The 24,857-nt window shown below is 42.2% G+C and overlaps 1 protein-coding gene across 2 annotated transcripts in view; it reads left to right on the top strand.

Annotated features, from left to right (window-relative positions):
• Positions 1-24,857, top strand: part of SCAPER (S-phase cyclin A associated protein in the ER) — a 218,932-nt gene that overhangs the window by 85,383 nt on the left and 108,692 nt on the right. For both annotated transcript variants that reach the window (XM_066592259.1, XM_066592258.1), the window contains exons 15-19: positions 776-931; positions 1,389-1,531; positions 9,846-9,927; positions 11,888-12,040; positions 12,667-12,774. In XM_066592259.1, the coding sequence (XP_066448356.1) occupies positions 776-931; positions 1,389-1,531; positions 9,846-9,927; positions 11,888-12,040; positions 12,667-12,774 (642 nt within the window). The remainder of the gene's footprint in view (positions 1-775; positions 932-1,388; positions 1,532-9,845; positions 9,928-11,887; positions 12,041-12,666; positions 12,775-24,857) is intronic.

Genomic DNA, 24,857 nt, shown 5'->3' with positions numbered 1-24,857 from the left:
ACTGAAGGAATCGGCTGTCTTCATAGTTACTGGCCAGTAACTAGAGTAGTGGTTTCCCATGTCGGCTATGAAAAGCCGAATTGGGAATACAACTTTAATTATACTTTGGTTATGCTCATAATGTTGTGTTTTGTGCTTTGCCTGGTTACTTACAGTATATTTAAAGTATTTAGTATAGCAGATTATTAACCCCTTAATGCTCCAGGACATACAGTTCGGGGTTTGTATGGATAGGGATCGGGGGACAATCGTGCTCGATACAATGTGGTGCCAATGTGTTCCTTACATTCCCCCGTGATGAGATTGTGGGGTGCCGTGCGGTTGCCATGGCAAACGGGAGCCTTCTAAAACCCCCCAGGATTACCATTGCAGATTGCCTGTCAAGCCATGCTTTCTTGCTATCTTTGCTGTCAGTTGAAATCATCATCTTCCGGGTGAGATCATGGGTAGCTAGTCTGAAGCAGCAGAGCTACAGTGTAAAGCATGGGAGGGGATAGAGCCAATAGTCTGGATATATTATGAAACAAGAGACAGATTTCAGAAGATTTTTAGATTTCCTTAAGACAGTGCATCTAAATAATACTTAATCATAGCTTAACGGAAAAGAGCTAGGAAGCAGCCGTAACTAAAGAGCGTACATAGCAAATTTATGCTATCCAAAGGCTGTGTCCTATATAATTATTAAAACCACTCTTTATAGCAATATATGTCTTTTTTGGTGCTTCATGCTTTTTATAGATTAAGCATCAATACTGAATTTTTGTTAATTTTACAGGTAAATGAGATTGCCTTCATTAATACCTTAGAAGCTCAAAACAAGCGCCATGATGTCCTAGCTAAGCTAAAGGAATATGAGCAAAGGCTGAATGAGCTACAGGAAGAACGGCAACGTCGGCAGGAAGAGAAGCAAGCTCGTGATGAGGCTGTGCAGGTAAAAATTGGAAAAACCGCAAGCTGTTTTAGATATGTGGATTACAATTAAATAAGCTGTTGTTACATGGACTGATGCGGGTGTTTGACGAACATCAATCATTGAGATCGGCGCTCATTTACCTGGCCTTATACACGGGCCAATTCAAACTGTATAGAAAACAAATGATGTTCACATGATTGTTCATGCTCCATGCACTTTCTTTGCTGTCAGCAACAAATTCCCCATTCACAAGGGAAGATGTGCTTCCAAAAACGCAGAATTTTTCTGACTTGCACAAAAGATGTGATCAGCTGATGAACGAGCGCTTGCTTGTTCATTGACTGATTGCTGCCTTGCTTACACAGGGTAAGGATCATTCGTTGACGAACATTGGTCTGTGTAAACAGGACCTTAGTCTCCAGCACAGTAAACTGTGACCGTTTGGTGGCACATAACTCCTGTATTTCCTGCTTAGGAACGGAAGCGAATGCTGGAAGCAGAACGCCAGGCTCGTGTTGAGGAGCTGCTGATGAAAAGAAAAGAGCAAGAAGCTCGAATAGAGATGCAAAGGCAAGAAAAAGAGCGAGCACGAGAGGATGCAGCTAGGGAAAGGGCTAGGTAAGTGGGGCCATTCTCAACATTGTTTGTTTTTTTTTCTTACTCGAGTTCTCTTCACGCAGCACTGTACGTATTCTGGCATGTCATTGTGTGTTTGTTTGTTTTCAATAAATTTCCTTTTTGGGAACAGTTGATATTTATTTTTCTTTAGTTAAAGGTTTTTTAGACCAAGCTGAGAAGTATTTTCAGGCTGCCAGACTCATTCTTGTTGGCCTCTAAAAACTATAGTTGGTACATACTCTTCAATGCTTGCATGTTTGCCTCCCAATGTACATCTGCTGACAATTAGACTTCGCTACAAAAGTATCGAGGTGTGCTCCGGGAGCAGTTTAGTATCCGGAATGCTAATAGGACTTTATAAACCATTACAATGAGGTTTAGGCAGCATGAGGCTCAAGCTTCTTATGGAAAATGTGACGTCTTGTAACCATAAATATAGAATTAGATCACTGATTTGCAAACTCATAAATCTTTTTGCATGCAGAATGTAGATAATTCATACATTGAAATAATTAGCTGTTTCTGATGACGGCTGTGTTGATTTAGTTTACTTTTAGTCTTGGTTTTCATTTTTTTAATTGGTTTGGTAACGTTCAGATGGAAAGCGACTAGGTGGAGATTTAGATTTAATACTTATAGATTAATGCAGTGTTTCCCAACCTTTCCAGCCTTGGGGCGCCCGTGCGAAAAGATTTTAGCGCGGGGTACCCTTACCAAAGGGGCTGTGGCTTATCACAACGTATGATTTTTTACCCTCTATATTCCAGGCAACTGGCGGCCACCTGACCAGCAGTGCTGCGCTCACTAGAGGCCGCCGGGGGCCTGGTGAAGGAGGCGTCGACAGTGCAAAGACTTTGGGGGTGACAGGGAGTGGGGTATGTGCTGAAATCAGCTGCAGAAGCGCAGCTGATTTTAAGTCAAAATCCACACCGATGATGCGTATTTTGACTGTGTCTTTTGCGGAAATGCTGCTGGTTTTGCTGTGGAATTTTCCTCTGTGGAAAATCAACAACAATTCTGTTATGTGTAAATATACCCCAAGGCTGGGTCCACTCAGAGCTGATTTGCTGCAGAATGGCCACAGCCAACATTCTGCAGCAGATCTGCAGTGGAAAGTTTGCCTCAAACCCGCACTGTTCGGTGCAGGTGTTATTGCGGATTTTTGTTCGGAACTTCCCCTTCATTGACAAGAGGTCAATTCTACAGTGGAAACTGCAATAAAATTGAAATGCTGCAGAATTAAATTGTGCACCACATGTTCATTTCTGCATGGGTTTTGTGTAGATTTTTTCCGCGGCTTTTGGGCGAGATTTTCAAAATGTCATCCACTTTTCTGCTACTGTAAATGCCATGGAATTTCCATGCGGAGGATCAGCAAGAATGCAGCTGCAAATCTATGCAGCATGTTCCGCATGTTAGATAACATGACAGTTTCCTTTTTAACCCTTTCCAATCCAATTTGTATCCTGGTTTTCCTAGGGGGCTTAGTCTTTTTCTGCCGCTAAAAAATGACACTATCTGCTGGCTAAAGCCAGTACTGCATGAGGTGACACGTTGGATAGGCTCCTATAGCAGAGAGGCTGGCAATATACAGTAAGAGAACCCCGACGGATGTCTTCCATCCTCGGAGGTGTACAGCCTTAAATCATAATGTCTTTAGACGTCAGACAGTGGATTGGAAAGGGTTAAAACATAAAACTCTGGATGCCTGCAACTACCAGTAGAGGCAGCTTACTGCCTACTGTGTTATTATTGAGTTCAATGCACTCTATTAATGACTCCCACAATCCCCATACCGTGGCCGGCTCCTCCTCTGCAGCGTTAGGATGCTGCATCTGCATAGCTTCATTGGCTAATTCTGCTGGGTGACTGGAGCTGGAGCCAATCCAGGAGAGGGTGGCTCTATGTTTCTCCCATCCATATCAACAGGAAAAGCAGGGAGTCATTCCTTTGCGGTCGCCGTGGCTGTGCATTCTCACGTTGCCGCCAGCCAATTTATTATCACCTCTGTGGCAGCTGGCATGTTTTGAAGTTCTAACTAAGGGGTGCTATTGCAGAAGCTCTATCGGCAACAGCTAGCGCTCACATTTTTCCCACAATTACGAGGCTGCACCTACAAGTACATGTGCAGCTCGGCAATTTGCGATACCACACGTTAACGCTGCTGCAATAGCACTAATTGCTGGGCTGCAACTGTACTTGCAGGTGCTGTTCGGCAATTGTTAAGAAAATGTGAACGCTAGCAGTTATCGTTGACACTCTTGTAATATCACCCCTTAGGAAGCGCAGACCGGCATATACAAAAGGGGAAAGGGACGGCTGTGTGGAGGAGAGATGGGGAGCCAGGTTGGCAGTAAACGTCAGGATAGTGTGGATGCCACTGCGATCCGGGCCCCTACTTGATAAGTGTCTCTGTCCGTCTGGCAGTGCTATGATATATAAGGATGAGTAAATGTACTGGCGGTTGTCTCTCCTTTCATATTTGGGGCAGGTGCATCTTAGTGTGATAAGAACTGCTGCAACAAGCACCCTGCACATTTACCTGTCCCTAGATGAACAATTCACAACATGTCATGTAATTGGTGGAGCGGGTAAGCCTTGGTGCAATACAGCACTTGTCAACCTTTCACCAATTATTAGGGAAAGGTTCACAAGTTTACCTGCTATCTCTGTGTTAGTACATGCTATGCTGTGAAAGCTTCATCTAAGGCTGGGTAAATGTGCAGGGTGCGTGTTGCAGCCATTGATTTTTTTTAGAAACAACTAATGTGACTGCCACCCAACATATCTACTTATCACCAGTGCATAAGAGCGCTGCCTGGGCGACAGTGACACCAATCAGGTGGCTGCAATATCGGCTGCTATTTCGGTGGCTAGCGTCCCTGATGACATCTTCAAGTCCCCTTGAGGCACAAAAAAACGTAAAAAAAAAAGTGTAACCAAGCTTAATAGAATATAAAAGCGTAGGGGAGAAAAACACATTGTTTCCCTAAAAAATGCAAAAAAAAAAATCATCATCTTTGCTTTTGCAACAATCTTAATAACCACTACTATAAAAATATTATGGCTATTATCCTGCAAAGTGAATGGGGGAAAATGCAGGAATTCCTATTTCTCATTCATCTGCCTCAAAAAAATGCAATGAAAAAGTCACATGTACGCCAAGTCCCAAAATGATACAATGGGAACTCATTTGGCAAAAAAATAAACATGGTTGTGAAATGGGGCGATACAAATACAATTAATTTTTTTTTTAAGTCGATCGGCGTGCACACTGCGAATCCGCAGCAAATGCTGCCCGTTACTTCCTATAGAGATCCGCTGCTCCCTCCACATGAGCGAAAATCAATTGTGATTTCCGCTCGCGGATGACAAATCGCAGCATGCTCACTTTCTCATGTCGATTCTCCATGGACAGCTTCCATTGAAAAAAAAAAAATCAGTACTTAGCATGTGAGACAGCAAGCCACCAGGTCCATCCGCAGTACAGAAAAGATGGCGACAGCGTAGGTAAACGTGGACGCCAATGCTGCCAGAGCCGGATTCCGCATGGAGAATCAGGCTCTGCCGTGTGCAGGAGGTCTAATATGTGACTTCTACTGAACACTGTAAAAAATAAACATTTAATAAAAGTGAAACGATACATTATGTGTGTTCCAAAGTGGTGCCCTTTACAACTTGTCCTGCAAAAAGCAAAGCCTTATATGGCTATTTTTTAAGTTGGTCTCACAAAATAAAAGGCGAGATCAAAAATGTTTCTAACTTTTTAAAAAAGTTTTAGTTTTTGACATTCCTGCTGTCTAGTGCAGGGACTTTATTTTACATGTGATAATATTGCTTTTTGATTTGGTTACTAAGAAATATAATTTGGCTCCTAAATTTTTAGACCTAGGAGCCAAAATGATTTTATTTTTTTGCCGGTAGCCTTGTGGAAGGTAAATGGGGTTAAGCATCAGAAAGAGGAGGACATTATACACAGCAAAGCAGGCTGCATTAGAGTGTAGAGAGCACCCACAGCAGAACCTTTTGGGAATGGGATCACACAGGCTGTAGCAGAGTGTAGAGAGGATGGGGGGAGCGGGAGGGGTTATGACACTGTGACAGCATCAGTATTTGCAGAAGGGGTTAAGCATTAAAGGGAATTAGGCTGTGTTATTAACGAGGAAGCTAGTGAAAGCAGCAACATTCTGGATGCACAGAGCACATGTCCAGGACACAACCACACATGTCCAATTTGAAACTAGGATTTGGTAGCATACTGCATAGCACTGAGTCTGAAAATGAATGAGGTAATGGAAGTTGCAGACTGAAATTCAGTGTAACTTTTTTAAGTCAATGTAATCAGTAACATTAAAAAAATATATATTTTTTTTTTTTCTTGTCAAAGATGCAAATATTCTTTAAATACCTGCACTTTTAGATGACTTTTCAGAATAAGCTGCCACGTGTACAGGAGGAATAATACTATATCTGGCCATTATATGACTTGTAGTGTGCATTTTCACTAGGTTTCCCTTTAGCAGGCTGTATATCTGATTCTCCACTGCTGCAGCATCAGTATGTATGTTTCCCTGCAGCAGTTTCCTCCTACCCTCTCTCTCCATAAACTTCTAATGGGAGCATATGGCTTAATTCTCCTCTGCTTCCTGTTCTCTGTCTTGTTATCTCTGTTACTAGAGGTGGACATCACTTGACAACAGGCAGTGGACAGCAAATTGGAAGGGAGACTCCCAGTGGCCAGTACTTTAGAGGGATTTTTCAGCATAAAAACATAATTTTAGGTAAATAAGACTTTGGTACTTACCATAAAATTTCTTTCTTGTTTGGTTCATTGGGGGACACAGCACCCACCCAGTCTGTTGTTAGTATTTTCACATATACTCCTCCTTGTTAGAAGGCACAGCTGAAGAATGTGGGACCGTTTTTGAGGCCAGTAGGCTTTGGAAAAGTATGGATAGAGCAGATAAGTTCTTGTTTAGCACTATTGATGTGCAATGAGCCCTCTTGTTTAACACCTCTGATGTGCAATATAACATGGTGTTACAACTAGGTACTCATACAAAGTTCTCTTGTTTAGCATCATCGATATGCAAAACAATATCGTGGTACAATTGGGTACTTATTCATCACTCACGCACCGCATAATTATCTAAATGATCAAAGACCCATCACTTGGACGTGGGTACATTCTTTGTGAATTGTGGGACTCAACTCTGGGCCCAACCATTACACAAAAACTTTCTATCATCTATCCTTATTAGTGGTACTTTAAAGACTCGTATATATCTATCCACGACGTCTTAAGTTTACTTGTGAGTGAATAAAGAAACTTATAGCAATCTCCCTGAATTATCCAGGAGACGTGCTACCCTACACGATCACCAACCAGGGTCGATCCTCTACATTTTTTGTTATCTTTCTGTATTGTTTCAACGTTTGTGAGTGTTATATGTGAGCCCACGTTTTTAGAATCATTTAATAAAAGTCATTAAGTTTTAATATCTATATCTGTGAAGGGTCTCTGACATAAAATATATAGATTTCTATACCACTGTGATTCCCCTTACAGGGAACTTAAGCTCAAGCCCATATACAGACCCTCCTGTAGAAAGGAGGTGGTATAAAGAAAAATGCATAGGATGGTAGTTGCGTTGCTCGCACTATAGAAAGAAATTTTTCCAAACACAATGATAAACTCAAGAGGAGGAAGGTTTTCTAGGCTTCATCATGGTTTGAATGACAGGTTCCATAAATCCTTGGGCTCTCAAGACTACAGCTTCAACCGCCATGCTGTTAAATGAAACATGGACAAACTCTGAGGGAAAAGAAGTCCCTGTAAGAGAAGATCTTCTGGAAGAGGGAGGTGCCATGGAGAGTTGACAAGCAGATCAACGAGATCTGCATACCACACCCAGCGGAGCCAATCTGGTGCAATGAGAATTACCAGGAAACCTTCTATCTTGATCTTCTTGAAAAGTGATGGGATTAGTGGGAAGGGAGAAAGACGTACGGAAACAGGAAATCTGTCCATGGGACTATGAGTGCATCAACTGCTCGAGCTTGGTGATCCTGAGACCTGGCTTCATCTATTGGCAGCTTGTGCCTTCATTTTTGTTCTTGTGATACTTTCTTACTGTCCAAGCTCTGGAGACTGGGAAGTCGAAAGGAATAAAATTGAGGTGTTTTTTTCTGTGGAGCTAATCACACGTCTTGAAATGTTCTGTGGCAGGTGAGAATTTTCCCCACTGGTGGCATTAGAGATGATCTCATCCAATCTGGCGCAGAACGGTCTTGAGCCAGCCAAAAAGAAAAGCTTCTTAAGGACCTTTTAGAGGAGACATCTGCATTCAAGGATTTAGGCCACAAGGTGCGGGATGTGGCTACCAAACCCGCCGATGTGCGAGCTAAGATTCTGGCCATGTTCACGGAAGCTTCACAGATAAACTTCGCCGTCTGGCTTATCTGATGCACGATGTCTGCTAATTCTTCCAGTGGAGACTCAGAAAGAATACCTATGCACAGTTGCTTGGCCCATTCAGCAGTGTCCTTGCTGACCCAGGTAGAGGCAAAAACTGGCCTGAGTACTAATCCCACTGCATCAAAGGAGGTTTTGCGTATAGATTCAATCTTCCTGCCATGCACATATTGAAAAGACAAAGTGTCCGCCATAGGAAGAGTGGTATGTTTCGTCACACAGGACACTGGTGGATCCACTGTTGGTGAAGACCACCATTTCCTCACAAACTCCTCTGGAAAAGGATACATGAGGTCTAGACAATTAGGTTTATTAAAGCGTTTGTCGGAATTGTTCCATTTCCGGGTTAGCACATCCTCAGCCCTAACCAGCGTCCACTGAAAGAGCATCCTCCTCTTTAAAAAGACAGCAGAGAAGAGGGGAAGTGGGATTATCTGTGCAGCACCTGGCTGACACTACATGCCATGCAGCACATAAGGAAAAGCTGCACCTTGTTGGCCTGGCCAGAGCTGCAGAAGTGCTGGCCGGCAGAAGATACCTCCTCCCAAGCTGTCAGGAATACTCTTCTTATGGTGAGAAGTCTACCTGCTCCTTTAGACAGGTATCCCCTGGCATGTCAGGTGCACACAGATATAAGCATCGGCGTTATTGTAGAGGAGAAAAGGGGAGTTAAACACCATAAAAAGGGCCAAAACCTTAGAAGGGACTTAAACCCCTTAGAAGTTTTCCCTTGGAGCAGGAACATTTTCTAGTTCCTAAGCAAGGAACTGATGGGAATTGTAGTGGATAAACACTTACCTATTGCAGGACATACTTACCGGTTAGATGAGGAAGTAGGCAGATCCTCAGTGTCAACAGTGTCTCCCCCTTGCGTTTGCCTCCTTTAAAGAGGAAGTAAGTGCTATGAAAGGGGGGACACTATAGCTGGTGGGCCACGTTCAAGTTAGTGCTTAACCTTGCCTCCTTTTCTTCTAAGAACAGCGCAGACAACAGAACAGTTAACTCCATTCTGTTTACCCTCCTCGGTTAGGTAGCAAGGACAGTCCTGCCAGCCATGTATTTCCAAGTCCGAGTGGTTCTTGAAGACCGGCAACAAACCAGTCTGCCTCCTATCGACACGAAGCTAAAACTGGTTAGCTTAGTGCCTGCAAGAGGGGTATAGCTAGTAGAAGGAGCTAACACTTTTTCTGCTTAGTGTCTGCCTCCTAGTTTCTGCAGCTATACGCACGGTCTTTAGCTGTGTCTCCTAATGATACCGACGAGAGAAAGTGATTTGCACTTTTGCTAGATATCCCATTGGCTCTCGTAAGCACTAATTGTCGCAAAGTGCAGTGACCTTTGCTTTAACATTATTGCCTTACAACATTTGGTTCATGTGTTGGATTTAAACAAAGATTTCATTGAGTTCTTTTCCCATTCTTTGAACTACTACTGTATATAAATAAGGAATACTGATACATATATAATAGAGCTGATTATTGCACTCCCAATCCGTGTATCTGTGGAGGAATTATGTAAATATAGAATCAGTTCATACAAATTGCGCAATGTACTTTGTCCCAGAGAGGCATTTTGTTCCATTCCCTAGCACTGGAGTGCCGCTATGTCGATAGTCCAGCTTCTTATTCAAGTCTATTTTGCCAATCAGCTTAATTACTGACATGACCTTAGCTTTAAAATATCATAACTTACATTGGAAGCTTATAATTCATAAAGCCGAATGCAAATCGAAGCTTTGAACTGCACAACGTCCTGTCCCGTCCTTTGTTATATCACCTTTTATTCAGTTCTGTTTTTTATGTTCATTAATCACTGATCTGTGTCACATCTTAATTAAAGGGACAGGGAAGAAAGGTTGGCCGCACTGACAGCAGCACAGCAAGAGGCTATGGAAGAGCTGCAAAAGAAGATCCAGCTCAAGGTTGGTATTAAGAGGCTTAAGGACCTGTAGTCACATCGCTCAAAAAATAATAATTATACCTCATATGGAGGTTTAGATGGAATTAAATTAAGCTACCTATGTTTTCTATTTAGTCAGAAATTAAGGCCTGGGGTTCTCTTCTTGTGTATCTTATGTGGCAGGAGGAACCATTCAAAGCATTCCCTTTCCTAATTTGGGAGCCTAGAAAGCAAGATATTGGGAAGAGATAAGCTGCATCTAGCCCACCTAGTTTGTGAAGGGAGGACAGGACATGTCACTTAGTATATTGGAGTAAACCACCTCAGAGACTAGAAGCTTTCAGTCAGCACCCCACCCCAAATGATCCCCGTGCCTCAGGCCAGTCTCTCCCTCTCTAGATGTTATCTGTGTGTGTCTGTGCGCAGAGCACTCTCCAGCAGACTCCTGTGTTACTGCTCTATTGCATCCTGGGTTTAGAGTCAATTAGCATTGTTAGACTGCAGATTACAGCATGACCTCTTTAATACTACTCACTTTTCGGAGCTACAAGCCCTCTTTATACCATCACAAGAGCATTCTGGTTGTGATTAGAGGCATCGGGATAGCAGGGAGTCCTGTGGAGGCAGTCTGTCTGTTTGGAAGCTTATTCTTCGGATGGAGCATACAGAAATCATATATCTCACTAGTTGAAGCTAGTCCCTTACATGTTGCTTTACTTAGAAGCTTTATGTATAATATATGTATCCTCTTGAAATTGTAAAGTATAGATGAATTTCATGAGAAATGTTTTGGAACATATTTTGTATCTCTGCTATAAGGATGTGAGCCTTAGAAATCTTAATTGAAAAATAGTGCTCCTATAATCCCACTATATAGTAACCATCTTCACATCATACATTTAAACCAATTAATCTAAACATTACAGAGATTGTTTAAAAACAAATATCATAAATTAAATACTAAACGTGGTTGTGTGTCCCGGGGCCAGATTTTTCTATAATGTATATCCTTTCAGACAATCTCTAATATGAAATTATTGATACCAGGGAACATTCAGTTGTATGTAAATAAATTAAACTTTAGGCTTAAAGGGGTTGTCACATGTCTGACTTTTATCACCTATCCACAGGTCTGATCAGACCCCCACTGATCCCAAGAACGGAGGTACCATGTCCCCTTATTTTCTTCGAACCACAGTGACTCAGATTGAATGGAGCTGGTGGCCGTGTATGCCCCTTGCTACTCCATTAATTTCAGTGTGGTTGATGGAGATAGCTGAGAGCTTGTACTCAGCTGTCTCTGTCGGCCCCATAGAAATGAATGAAGCTGCAAAGCGCATGTGTGATCTCTACTCCGTTCAATGTGACATCACTGCGGGTCTTCACAGTGACAAGAAGAAGGGAACATGGTACCTCCAATTTCGGGATTGGTGGGGGTTTCAGCAGTGATACCTCCACTAACCAGACTTTATTGCCTATCCTGTAGATAGGTGATAAAAGTCAGTTGCGAGACAACCTCTTTAAGCTGGCCATGTGCATTAGACAGAAGTAGGTTAAAGTTTGAAAAACTGTTGGACTATTTCGTCTATGCAGCCATGCACATTTTAGTTCATATTGGCCATTACGATCAGTTAAGCTGGCCGTACATTTTCAGAAAATCTGGCGATAGACGAATGGGTTTTTTTTTAGGAAAAATCTTTTGTAGACAAACACAGCTACCTTCTTTCCTTGTGATCATGGTATGTCAATGGATGGCTAAAATGATGCTCTTGGCTAAATTTTACCCAATAAAGTATTGTTTTAAGTGAAATGATCCATTTTTTTAATCAACTTTTGTCTAATGCATATTGCATCTTACAATAGACTATCCATAGAGATTCAAAAGTATACATATATACATAATGTTATGTATTTAGCCCTTAGGGGTTTGTGATAAAGTATCATAAGCTCAAAGTCTTACAGCTCTTTTTTGTGAATTTCAGCATGATGAGGGCGTTCGCAGACACTTGGAGCAGATTGAACAACGGAAGGAAAAAGCAGCAGAGTTGAGTAGTGGAAGACATGCAAGCACAGACTACGCTCCTAAGCTCACCCCATATGAACGGAAAAAGCATTGCACTCTCTGCGGAGTAATGGTAAGCCTCGACCTGCTCGCTCCCTGTTTATTGGAATCATCCAAACCCTTCATCCATTTGTACCTTCTATTCTTCGGGTACTTTCTTCCTTTATTGCCCACATATTGCTATTAAACCTTTTTGCTTTTCTGGGCTTCTTAATATTGCTTTTTTTTTAAATTATGTTCTCAGTTTCTGTTTTCTCTACTAAACTTTGCTTTTGACTATCCTTATTCTCCAGTTACCCTTTTTGCTGTGTATCATTGGACATACATAGGTAATAGAGATGAGCGAGTATATTCGCTAAGGCACATTACTCGAGCGAGTAGTGCCTTAGCCGAGTATCTCCCTCTAAAGATTCGGGGGCCGGCGGGGGGCAGGGAGCGGCGGGGTAGCGCGGGGAGGAACGGAGGGGAGATCTCTCTCTCCCCCCTGCTCCCCGCTGCAACTCACCTGTCACCGGCGCCGGCCCCCGAATCTTTAGAGACGAACGGGGAGATACTCGGCTAAGGCACTACTCGCTCGAGTAATGTGCCTTAGCGAGTATACTCGCTCATCTCTAATAGGTAACAGTGCATAAACATGTGTATAAGCGAACTTATAATGCTGAAGATTAATTTTTTTTACTAATGGCCTTTTCCTGACAGATTTCTTCTGAGGTTTATCTCTTCAGTCATATTAAAGGAAAGAAACACCAGTTAACCGTGCGAGAAAACAGCAGCATCCAAGGTCGGGAATTATCAGACGAAGAGGTGGTGAGTACAGAACTGTGCTGTGAGCATAAATAAAGTTTATTAAAGGTGTAAACAAGGTCTAAAACTCAGAAGCACTGTAGTGATTCCAGTTGTGTCATTAAAACCAATAATGTGAAGCATTGATGAGCATTGAAGGGACCAAAGCTACCCATAAGCTTAAAAGAGTTGACAAATGCCTATTTTGGTGGGATTGGCTGACTACCCTATGTGTATGTCATTGTGCAGACACTCACAGGGGCAGGTGTCAGGGAAAAGGAGGATCCTGCATTTTGAATTTCAACATGCTTGATCCTTGTTTTCATAGGAACTAAACTCCTGCCAGAAGGGTCTCACAATGACTTAATTTCCTCTCCCCATTGAGAACACTCTGGCTGCAACAAGTGTGCATGTGTATGGAAGAGTCAAGAGGAATAGCTGCCTATGCAGCAGACAGTTATTGAACGTGTGCGGACAGCTTAAAGTGTAATTGTCATTTAATTACATTTTTTAAAATCTACAGAATAGATGATTGTAGGCATTTTGCAGTATGTTTTATTAGTCTATTCTGTACACTTTTCCTTTAAAACTCCTCTTCTGCTTTGCAGCCAGGTGAAGACATTGCTAGGAAGTTGCTAGGGAAATCCATATTCACCTAACTGCATAAGAGAAGAGGGCGCTCCAGCTGTGTCTGCACTGTTCTATAGTGCAGCTGCAGCCACAGCTGTTTCCATGTAATACTGCTGTATATATTTTATTTAGTCTTACAAACATAATACTTTCTTCTGTGCCCCCGTGCTGGGGTTATTCCTCTCTGCTAGTCCTGGCGGCTCTGTCCCCAGCATTGAGAAAGCTTACCCGCTCTGTGATGCAAATGGCTTCTCCCCTTCACAGCGCCTGCTCCCCGCCGGACCCAGTGCATTGCTTGTGTCTTAGTGCATTGGGTGCACAGTATAGTATGGTACCACCACTATGCATCGTATAACCCTGTTAAAGTGCATAGAAGAAAAAGACCCTGATTGCGCTTTAAATGTCTTCCCATCCATTATCTTTAGACACAACACCTGTACATGCACGAAAATCATTCAGTTACAGAATTTTTTTTTGTGAAGGTGCAAAAGCAAATAGAGCCTTAGTAAAACAGACAAAAATCAGTGCCCAGTGTTAATAATTTTATGTTTCGGGTAGCACATACTTTCCAATCATGAAGAGTATAATTACATCTGATGCCTATGTGAAATGCATTTTGGTCTTGTAGGATGTCTAAGGCTGCCTGTCCACGGGCGTAGCAATATCCCGCGGCAGATCTCCACCGCAGGAGCCACCTCCCGGGAGCAGGTGAGAGCTGACCACTCTCCGCGCTGAGCCTATCTGAAAGATAGGCGTACCGCAGAGAATCGCAGCATGCCGCGATTTAAATCCCGCGAGTGGAGAATCGCTATGATTTTCCGCTCGTGTAAGTTGGCCATGCGCTTTCCATAGCAACGCTATGTAAAGCATCAGACAGCACGATTCGATGGCGATTTACCGCCGGCGAATCATCGCCCATGGACAGGAGCCCTTAAATTTAAATTTTTTATTTTTTTTTTGTGGGGGAGGAGGGCTTTTTTATTTTTTTATTTTTCATAATTTTATTAGTTTTCTCTTACTTTTAGGTTTTTTGCACTTCACTATAATTCTGGTTTGGTTTTTACACAATGGTGGCGCGGGTTAGAATGGAATAATATTTAAGCACCCTACTGTGCCCATACACAGATCACTGATGACAGTGGATCAGTGTTAGCATTGATCTGTATACAGAGTCATGCAGTGAAGATGCTTGTTTTCTCTGCATGCCTCCAGTCCGCCTCAGTGTAATGTCACTAGTAATGTCATGTGGTTCCCCAGCAACAGCCTGAATGCAGACCTCATGGCTTCTGCTTTCGGGAATGCAGCACTCTGTGCCTAGGGGTTTTTAGTGATTAGGAATTATCGCTATCCTTTTAGTTTAAGTTGCAGATGGTACACTACTAAAGTGGTCAGCGCTCCCAACACATCCTCCATTATGTGTGTGAATGCAGTCATACCGTTTTACAGCATTCATACTGCTCTGTGAACAAGTTCAGAGCCGTTCAATTGCATAATTTCCGCTGTGTTATTTGTCCCGCATTCAGGATGAATCGACCTCAAAATCTGCATGTTTTCCATTTTGCTGCAAATTTGCCATCACTTTAACCCTTCATGCACTGTAAAGTTTAAAATCGGCAGTGATGATCCGCTGCACTTCTGCAACAGAATGACCTTGCTGCAGATTTCAAACTCTGCAGCATGCTCTGATTTCCATGCTTGACGTTTCCAGTACGTGCGGATGGGGTTTTGAAAGCTCCATCCACTCGTATTGCAATGTAAAATGCTGCTCATTTGTGGTCAAGAATCTGCAATGTAAATCTGCTGTATTAATATGCAGCCTAAAAGTTTTTAAACCAAATGTGAATTAATGGGCCTTTTAGTTCATTTGATATTCTTGTTAGCATCTAGGTGAATCTACTGTGTCTGGCTTGCTGTCATTGTACGGAAGCCTTCCCACCAGCATACAAATAACCTTAGCCAATTGCCATATAAACATTTAAGATGTCAGTAGGGGTTTAAACTTCATTTATGATTTTAAGATTAAACAGCAGCGCATGCTATAAAAGATAATTGGAAAATAGAAAAATGGAAGTCTTTTCCAAAGGAACTTAAAAATATGCTGAAACATGCAGAGTGCTGAACTCTACCCTGCAGGTAGAAGAACTAATGCCGACAGTTATTAAGCCCTGCAATCAGTCCCTCCACAGCATTAAATAAACAACTCTCTTCTTCAGATCTGTCATGTTAGCATTTCTGATTAAACTACCTTGGACATCTGAATTATACTGTGTTTACAGAGATTGAGTTTGCAATATGCAGCTTTCAATTTGCACTGGTCACCTTACAGTAATTTTACCTGCGTCATGGTAACTTGAAACCACACAGTGCTACAGGCAGTGCCAATCTGAAGCGAATGCAATTTTCGAACGTTTATGACCAATTGCCATAGACCCAATCCACTGGTTAAAGGCCTGTGAATTAGCTCATCACAAGCAGAGCTAATCATCGGCAGCTGTTGCTGAAGTCCATGCACTGGTTGTCTGTCTATTAGTGCCGTCCTATGTACAGACTGTGCTACGTGTATTTAACTATTCTCTGTGTTACATGTACGTCTCCTCTACCTGTACAACATGTACTGTACTTCCCTCTACCTGTACTATATTTACTGTACTTCTCCACCGGTATTACATGTACTGCACTTCTTCCCTACCTGTACTACATGTACTGCACTTCTTCCCTACCTGTACTACATGTACTGCGCTTCTCTACCTGTGCTGCATGTACTGTACTGCCGTATACCTGTATTGCTCTGCTCAGCCAATTCATAAATGCTGCCTCCACAACACGATGGCTGTGATTGGTTCTTCAACCACTGCTCACCCAATCAATGCACTGATTGAAGAACCAATCACAGCCGTCGCGTTGTGGAGGCAGCATTTATGAATTGGCTGAGCTGCGGCATTGATTGGCCAATTCATAAACCCCACCTCCATGACACTATGGCTGTGATTGGCTGAGCAGTGGACAAAGAATCAATCACAGCTGTCGCGTTGGTACAGTGAGCGCTGTATTGATTGGCTGAGCAGCACTTGAGAACCAATCGGAGCCTTCACTTCCTGGAGGTGAGATTTATGAATCCCGTAACTAGAAAGCGATCTTCTGTCGGTTGGTGAGGACTGCAAGAAGTGCAACAAAGCTCTGAAAAACAGCGGGAGGGACGTGAACCGAGCCTGCTAGGTAATGTATTCCTTTTTTTTTTACCTATACTGACCCATACTTTCAGCAGCATAGATCCCTAAAATGCGCCTGCAATAGTTGGATGTTGTAAACTTAGACCAGGCAGTCTAGAAGCATGGCAAATTTATCACAGGAGCTAATGTAGGATGATGAGTTTGGTCCATCTTTAGAAATTTTTCCCAACTTTGTACCACTTATTTGTTGGTTTAGAATGTGCAAAGATTTGGCACACATTGTCACATTTAAGCCACCAGCCTTGTTGGTGCAAGGTGAAGGAGATTATTCTTTTTGGTAAGTTTGCTTCATAAAGAGGTCAAAAATTTGATACAACATTCTGCGCCAGCAATGCACTAAATTTTGGCACGTTCTACAACAAAATCTAGGCGCAATCACTTTAGAAAACTTTCTTTACTATTCTTTTGATCTGACCCTTCACACCATCCTTGCGGCTTCCCAGGCTCTGATATTCTCTTCGTTATTTGTAGACTTTAATGCTGCAGTTCCATAAGGTGGTAAACACATGCGGCTGAAACCCCACCCGTCTACGGCAGCCAATTGCCAAATAGTCTTGCTATCAATGCCAGCAAGATTGTGTTGCCATTGGCTGCCATGAGTTGATGTGGTTACAGTCACGTGCGATTATCATGAGGCTGCAGCCTAATAGTCCAGTAATGAGCTCAGCACTTTCACCTAGGCTTATTCAGATTCCTACCCAAAACTCGTACTAGAGCGGGAGGAAATGGCAAGTTCAACTTCCAACCTGCCTACCATTCCATATAAATCAAGACCCAGAAGAAAAAACTTAAGAAAGGCTTAGTGAACTAGGTTCACTGAACAAAGCCAGCTTTCCTGGATTCCTCATTTCACCCACCTTTCAGGTGAGAAGTACAACCTCCTGTAATATTTTACCAGCCGCAGGTTTACACTGCGTGTGGATTGTATTTTCAGATTGCAATTTCACGATTTTTTAAGACAGAAAAAAAGTTAAAACCATGGTGGATATTTTCTTAACTGCTTCCCTGCCGGCACCATACTGTTACATTGCTGCAGGAAGGTCATTCCTGCAACACATCGTAATAGTAAGTTGTAGTGATGTTGTGGGCTCAGGAGCTGTGCCTTCACCATCAGTTAATCCTGCGTGAGCAAGTCATATATGTAAAGACCTATTGTTACCACCCTAGCTGAATGTAAAGCCACAGACCTCACTTAAGGTCCCTGTAATGTGGTAGTGCCATTTCTGCTGGGATATATGCTTTATCCAGAGCTTCTCTTTTTCCTTGGATGTGCATGGCAGCTGTCACAGTTTTAGTGGTGTTTCCTCTATTCTGGTTAGCATTATCTCCCATAATAATGTCATGTTTAATTAACTTTTCTCTATTATTATATTAAAAAAGCTAAAATGTGATGTATGTTAAGACATTAAAAGTATGACACTACTTTAATTATCGCACTTCAGGGAAATCTAAAAAAGCTATTGCATTTTCAAATCTTTACCTCTTCTATCGCTGTGTAGAGCACCTGCTGGAAGTTTGACATATTTTTCAATCACAGCTACAATATTAGACCAATAATCAAGAATGTATTAGACCAAGTCTGTGATGAAAGATTGCAGTGATATCATGAAAGTTCTTATTCTTTTTCCACGATGCTGTACTTTGTATAGATCAAGGCCGAATGCACAGGACCGGCTCGGATTCCGCATGCGAGATCCCGCAATGCAAATCCGCCCATGTACATTCAGCCTAACATGAATATTTTAATTTGGGTTACTCTTTTGCCCTGCAACTGTTTGTGTACACAACATCATGTTGTAGTGGGAGAATGGAAAATTCTTACACCAGCATTGAAGCTCCACTTAAAACGGATCCGTCACAAAACAAGGAACGGAAGGAACCAACGCATTGCAAACGGATGCAAAGATTTCCGTTGTTTTGATGGATCCGTCCGATAAATCCATTAAAAAGATGAAAATATTTCCGTTATTGTCTCCATTTGTAGCGGACCCATTTCCTGTTACATCATTTTTTTTAAAGGCATTTCTACAGTTGTGGAACAGATAGAATAGCAGCCAGCAGCAGTTTAACATCTTCATGTTGTTGTTTCTTTGTTTGAAAATGCTGCCAGCACATATATCATTTGGATTTTACATCTTCATTTGTATTCTTTGCCAAGAAAGACTTGGTCATGATCAGAGGCGAAGGAGATGCTGGGTGCACCCTATTACCTCTGCTAGGATGACACATGTCCTCATACTCACAGCCATCAACTTTTGGGCCTTGGTCCACCAATGCAGCAGCAGAATACACAATCAATTTGCTGAATTTTTTCTGTCTGAAGCCAGGTTGGTTGAAGTGACAGGAAGACATGATCTGAGATTATATACATATATCCTTTTCTTGAAACTTTTAGTGTTTTTTTAATATGGTAGTAGTCTGTGTTCCGTTGGTTAATATTTAATTGTCCTTTTTTACAACTGCTGTAATAAAATTTGCAATTAATTTCCTTTGCCTGTCTCCAATTTTTCAATCACCTGCAAGTTTGTCTTCTGTGATGAATTGCTGCCACCCAAAACCCCAAGGGTGTCGGCAAAGCTGCACTCTCGGGGTCCTGGGTTGGAATGTCCCATCCCATAAAACAAAGTATGCCCCCCCCCCCCATCAGTGTCAAGGACTATGTTGGAGCCATAGACTTTGTCTAGCGTGATGGGGCGCTCTGACTCAGATTTGGTCCGGATTTTGAAATAGGTTTCATCACATATTTCTGTACAGAATTCACCCCCTCATTGAGGAGAGATAAATTCCTCATCGGAAACAGCGATAAAATTGGCGCTGCGGAATTTAATTTCCAGACCAAATGTCAATTTCCACGTGGGTTTTGTATGGATTTTTTCCGCAACTTGTGGATGAGATTTCAAAATTTCATCCATTTTACTGCTGCTGCAAATGCGGCGGAATTTCTGGAAATTCTGCGGCAAATCCGCTCCATCTGGATTCCCCCTTAACTGTTTAAAAATCAATGGACTTCATAATATTTTTATTCTTTCAGCAAAAATACGTAACTAAACAATGAAAAATGTGCAAAAAAAAAAATCTTTAGATAAAATTAAGGTAGAATGGTGTACTCAGGCTGGGAATCAGCAGGGATGTGTGGCTGCCCATCAGAGATTACCTCTCTAGCCTCTGAGAGATTGCCCTAGTCTCCGGTGTTGAGGTGTGAGAATGATCGGGGTGTGCGTGAAAACTGACAGGCACATGAGCTTGGAATTTGTGAAGTGTTTATTGTTCCTGAAATGTGGCATTTCACGCATGGATGATGATGTGAGTGTAAAAGGTGTTGGAAAATGAGGAGGGGTAAAAGACGAATGTGTGGGAATAGTGTGGGTGTGTGAAGGATTATGGAGGCTGGATGAACTGGGGCATTTTGCGAAAATGGGATGGGGTGATGGATGGGGGTAGAGGACGAAAGTGGAATGGGATAATGGATGGGGGTTGGACGATAGAGGGATGTGGTGATGGACCTCTAATGGGAGTAAGGGTGAGAGGGGGAATTAAAGTGAGACTGGGGTCATTTCTTTCATGAGCAGCAGTAGTATCTCGAAGAAATGATGATGTGTGCTCTGTGGAGGAGTCCCAGTCACAGTGGCAAGCCACGCTGGCGCTTCTTAACCACATCATGCAAACTGACAGATCTCTCCCCAAACACTTAAGGGAAAAGAGCTGTTCATCAAGTGGGCAGGGAGAAGGCCCACCTCTATGACTCAGACTTCAGCTCGAACTCTGGCTTCCTGAACCTGCTGATAGAATTCTCTGGTGCAAAACTTTGAAAAGTACTTCCTAGTTCTCAAATATCATAGTACCACAGCAAATTTCCATGTATCATCCCTATGACACCTTTAATTAGAAGGGGTCCCCCCAGTTTGGTATCATCTCCCTGAATGCCTCCTCTCACAGGCACTGTGTGTTAATATGATAAGCGTACCCTTCAGCTTCATGGTCCTAGTGATCTGGCCTCAATCAGCTGGATAGGAAGTTCACTATCCAGGTCTGCTGATGCCTCCTCCTCACCCTTCCTGGCGGAGGTTTTCAAACCCTGATAGGAAAATAAAAATGTCCACAACACGAGGGTCAGCAGCAAGTAAGGCATCCAAAATAGGTTGAACAGGTCGTCTGCAGCGCCCACTGTGGTCTAGATCCAAATTAGACCACCAGAGATACAGTGTGAAGAAAGTTGATGTAGGCAGCAGTTGCGGTGCAAATACAAAAAGTTTTTTATTCCTCCCAAAAGGCAGCAGTTGCGGTGCAAATACAAACGTTTTTTATTCCTCCCTGGAAGCGGTGAGACTGAAGCTGCTTTCAGCAGAATTATCCGTGGAATGTGAGCATGTAATCTTAACCCTTTTGGAGTTTGTTCTCACTAAGAGCTACTTCACGTTTGGAGGTAAATTCTAGACAGTGCCAGGGGACCGCCATGGGGGCCAATGTGGCGCCAACGTATGTTAACATATACATGGGTGTGTTTGAAGATCAACACGTGTATACGTCGGCGCATTGGCCCCAGGCGGTCTCCTGGCTACGATATATAGACAACATTTTTGTTGTCTGGTCTGGTATGATTGATGAGTTGAATTTGTTTCACAGTGAACTCAATAGCATAAGACCAGAGTTACACTCGACTTGCAATTTGGAATTCCTAGACGTGTTAATAACAAAAACCAGTACAGGCTTTACAACTGACCTTTACACAAAACCGACAGATCGGAACAATTTACTTAATTACAAAAGCTTCCACCTTCAGACTACTATTGACTCCTTACCATGGAGTCAATTTTTGAGGGTGCGACGAATAACCAATGAAGAGCATTTAGATGAGCGACTTACTCAAATGGGCCTTAAATTCCTATTGAGGGGTTACCCGAAGGATTTAGTTTTGGACAAAATGGAGAGAGCGAAGAAAATAAGACGCAAGACGCTATTGGCGCCTCGCGAGCACATTACTAAGAATGAACGTATCCCGTTCATATCCATATATAACCCTATGAGTAGGCAAGTCTCTTCTATAGTACGTAAACACTGGCCTATTTTACAGATCTCGTCCAGTGCGCATTTTTCTGAGTGTCCCATCATGTAGTATAGACGTTGCCCCAGTCTGCGCGACAAGCTAGTCCGCTCTACTTTTGAAAATATTCCCTCAACAAAAGCCAAAATGTTTTTTCCGACTAAGAGGGGTAACTTTCCCTGTATGGGATGTTCAAGTTGTTCCAATTTGGTTAAGGGCGACAGATTCTCTCATTCTCACACGGGGGAGTCTTATCAAATCAAGGGTAGATATACATGTTCCTCTTCGTACGTTGTATATCTACTCACTTGCCCCTGTGGCTTGCAGTATGTTGGCCAAACTATTCAAGAGGTCCGAAATAGGATTTCTAGTCACAAGAGCTCCATCCGAACCAGGAAACTTGATTTACCAGTACCACGCCATTTCCACGAGATGGGTCATACAGCATGTCAGTTAAAATTCCGTGTCATTGACTCGGTCCCGGAAAAGCCGAGGGGGGGTGATAGATTAAAATTACTTTTAAAAAAAGAACTACGATGGATATACACATTAGAGACGATGGTACCTAAAGGTTTGAATCACGAATATAATGCTACTACGGTATGTTTCTGAAAATATTTTGATGCTTGTACACATTAGTTATGCTTTTTTTTAGTGTTTTTAATTCACATATATGTTTTTTGTGTTCACAGAACGGTCGTCGAGTCATCATGGCATGGGTGAAAATTGCATATGGTACTCACACTATGCATTTGCATAATAACAGGGTATTTTGTGATTGATAGATGTGGTTACTATGTATATGTAAATTATGCTAATCACTACATAGTCATAATAATGAGGTCTTTGCAAGCTCTTTAGTTTATGCCTATATATTTTACTATCCTATCATATGCATTATTGGTTATAAATGCTTGCTTATTTCGTTGATGCCCAGTTTATACTCTATCTCAGAATGCACAAGACGTATTAATTATTGCTGGATAGGAACGCCCACTGGTGAGAACAGGAGGGGTGGATAGTTGCTTGGCAACAAGGGCATAATCACAGGCTACCTGACGTGATGACACACGGCGTCCGTGACACGCCCCCATCACGTGACTACAAGACGTCTGATATGATCTTATGGCTGACTTGGAACTTCCTCATCATGTGATCAACAATGTGAAGACGTCCATATGATGCAGAACGCCCGCCCTGGCCACTCCTCCCTCATGTTATCCATATGTGGGATACCTTGTGACATCATGAGCGGTCATGTGATGTGTAATGCCCGCCCTGGCCACTCCCCCCTCAGTTATCCATACCTTGTGACATCACGATCGGTCATGTTATGTGAAATGCCCCCCCCTGGCCACTCCCCCCTCATGTTATCCATATGTGGGAAACCTTGTGACATCACGATCGGTCATGTGACCGGCTTGAAGACCCGGAAGTGCACTTCACTTTAATATGTAGCTGTATACTACATGCCATGATGACCATGCGACTTCAGGTGATTTTAATTTTGTTGATATGCTCTGTTCTATGATAGGTCCATTCTGTGGGTGGACTGCTATATGTATGTTTGTTGTTCACACATTTTGTATATTTGACAAAGACTCATTGAGTCGAAACGTCACATTTTGGGAGGAATAAAAAACGTTCAGGAAAATAAAAATGAGCGTGAATGTTGGTGGCTTGGTCATCAATATCTGATTGCTGAAGGTCCACCACTTAGCAGCACCATCCCCAGAACTGCTTTATCCAAGCGTGCTCGCTCATCTCTAATACTCACATTCTCACTACCTTGCTCCTCATCTGACCCCTTTTCTATGGATTCTTCATCAGATGTCTGGCTAGATGATTCCTGGAATAAAATTTGGATTTATTGTATCCATAAGCATAAAATTTTAAAAAAAAACAACCAAAAAAAAAAACATACTATTCTGCATCTGGAGCACGCTGGGTTTCTTCTATGTTCCAGTGGGGAGGACATCTATGGAGAGGACAGTTCATTTAAATTGAAAAAAATAAAACAACTGCTTGCCTTGTTCACATTTACACATTGGGAGAAACCAAAACATATTCTATACATATACAGTGATAATTCAAAAAAATCACACTTGCTTCCTCCTGGCCACGTGCCACTGAACTGCACGAATTGTCCAGTTGAATACTTTAGTGTGGTTTCCTAAAATATTCTATAAACAACAGATCTGAATTGCTCGATCTTTGTGTCCCACACACAAAATGGGCATGGACGCAAAGTGAAGCCCCTTCTGTTGTTTTTTGAAACATTGACAACAATTGGAAAATATTAGAACCGTTTAATTCCGTTATTTGGCTCCCTGGACGGAAGTGAATACCGGAATTAAGCAAGATTGCCAAACGCAGATATGAAAGGGGTCTAATACGTAACGTAAATAAAAGACCGTTATCAGATGGTTGGTTAATTTTCATTGTGTAGGTTGGTTCATACAGGGCTTATTGGTGCTGGTTTTTAGAGTCAAGTCAAGAGTTGATTCTAAAAGCCTATTGATTTTACAAGGTGATCCATACGATAATGTTATCCTACGGAGGTTTCTGTACCGCCATGGAGACATTGCACACTGACAAATTGAGTGTATGCCAAGAGGGCTGTGACATATGTGCTGATTGAACTGTATGTTCTTCCAAACAGATTGACCACCCCTGAAGCTACGAATATGCTGTGGGAACCATAATTCCTGCTTGATGTTAGTAGGGAGGAAATACAAAGCCGCAGTCATTTTAGCCTCCTGCAGTGAATGGCTTACTTAAGCAGGCAGACATGTTACAGGCTGTTCACATCTCGCTTTAGCGATCCATTGAGTGCATACTTTTGAATTTAAAAAAAGTATTTAAAGGTATCGCGTGATATACTTGTAGATTGCAGTTGGCTAAATGTAGTACAAAAGAGCATACTTTGACTGTGTTTGGCCTTCTTTACTGTGGCGTACTCTCTGTTTGTGGGATAGAATAGCGTAGCATTGTCGTTCAAAAAATGTATACTTGACATATACTTAAATGGGTATTCCAGTACTCAAAAAATGTCCTCATTATTTTGCTAGTAACATACACTACCGTTCAAAAGTTTGGGGTCACATTGAAATGTCCTTATTTTTGAAGGAAAAGCACTGTACTTTTCAATGAAGATAACTTTAAACTAGTCCTAACTTTAAACAAATGCACTCTATACATTGCTA

The sequence above is a fragment of the Eleutherodactylus coqui genome, chromosome 2, assembly GCF_035609145.1.
Source record: "Eleutherodactylus coqui strain aEleCoq1 chromosome 2, aEleCoq1.hap1, whole genome shotgun sequence".
In the NCBI taxonomy this organism is placed as follows: Eukaryota; Metazoa; Chordata; class Amphibia; order Anura; family Eleutherodactylidae; genus Eleutherodactylus; species Eleutherodactylus coqui.
The sequence above is the reverse complement of the archived record's forward strand: the minus strand, read 5'-3'. Positions and strand labels throughout refer to the sequence as shown.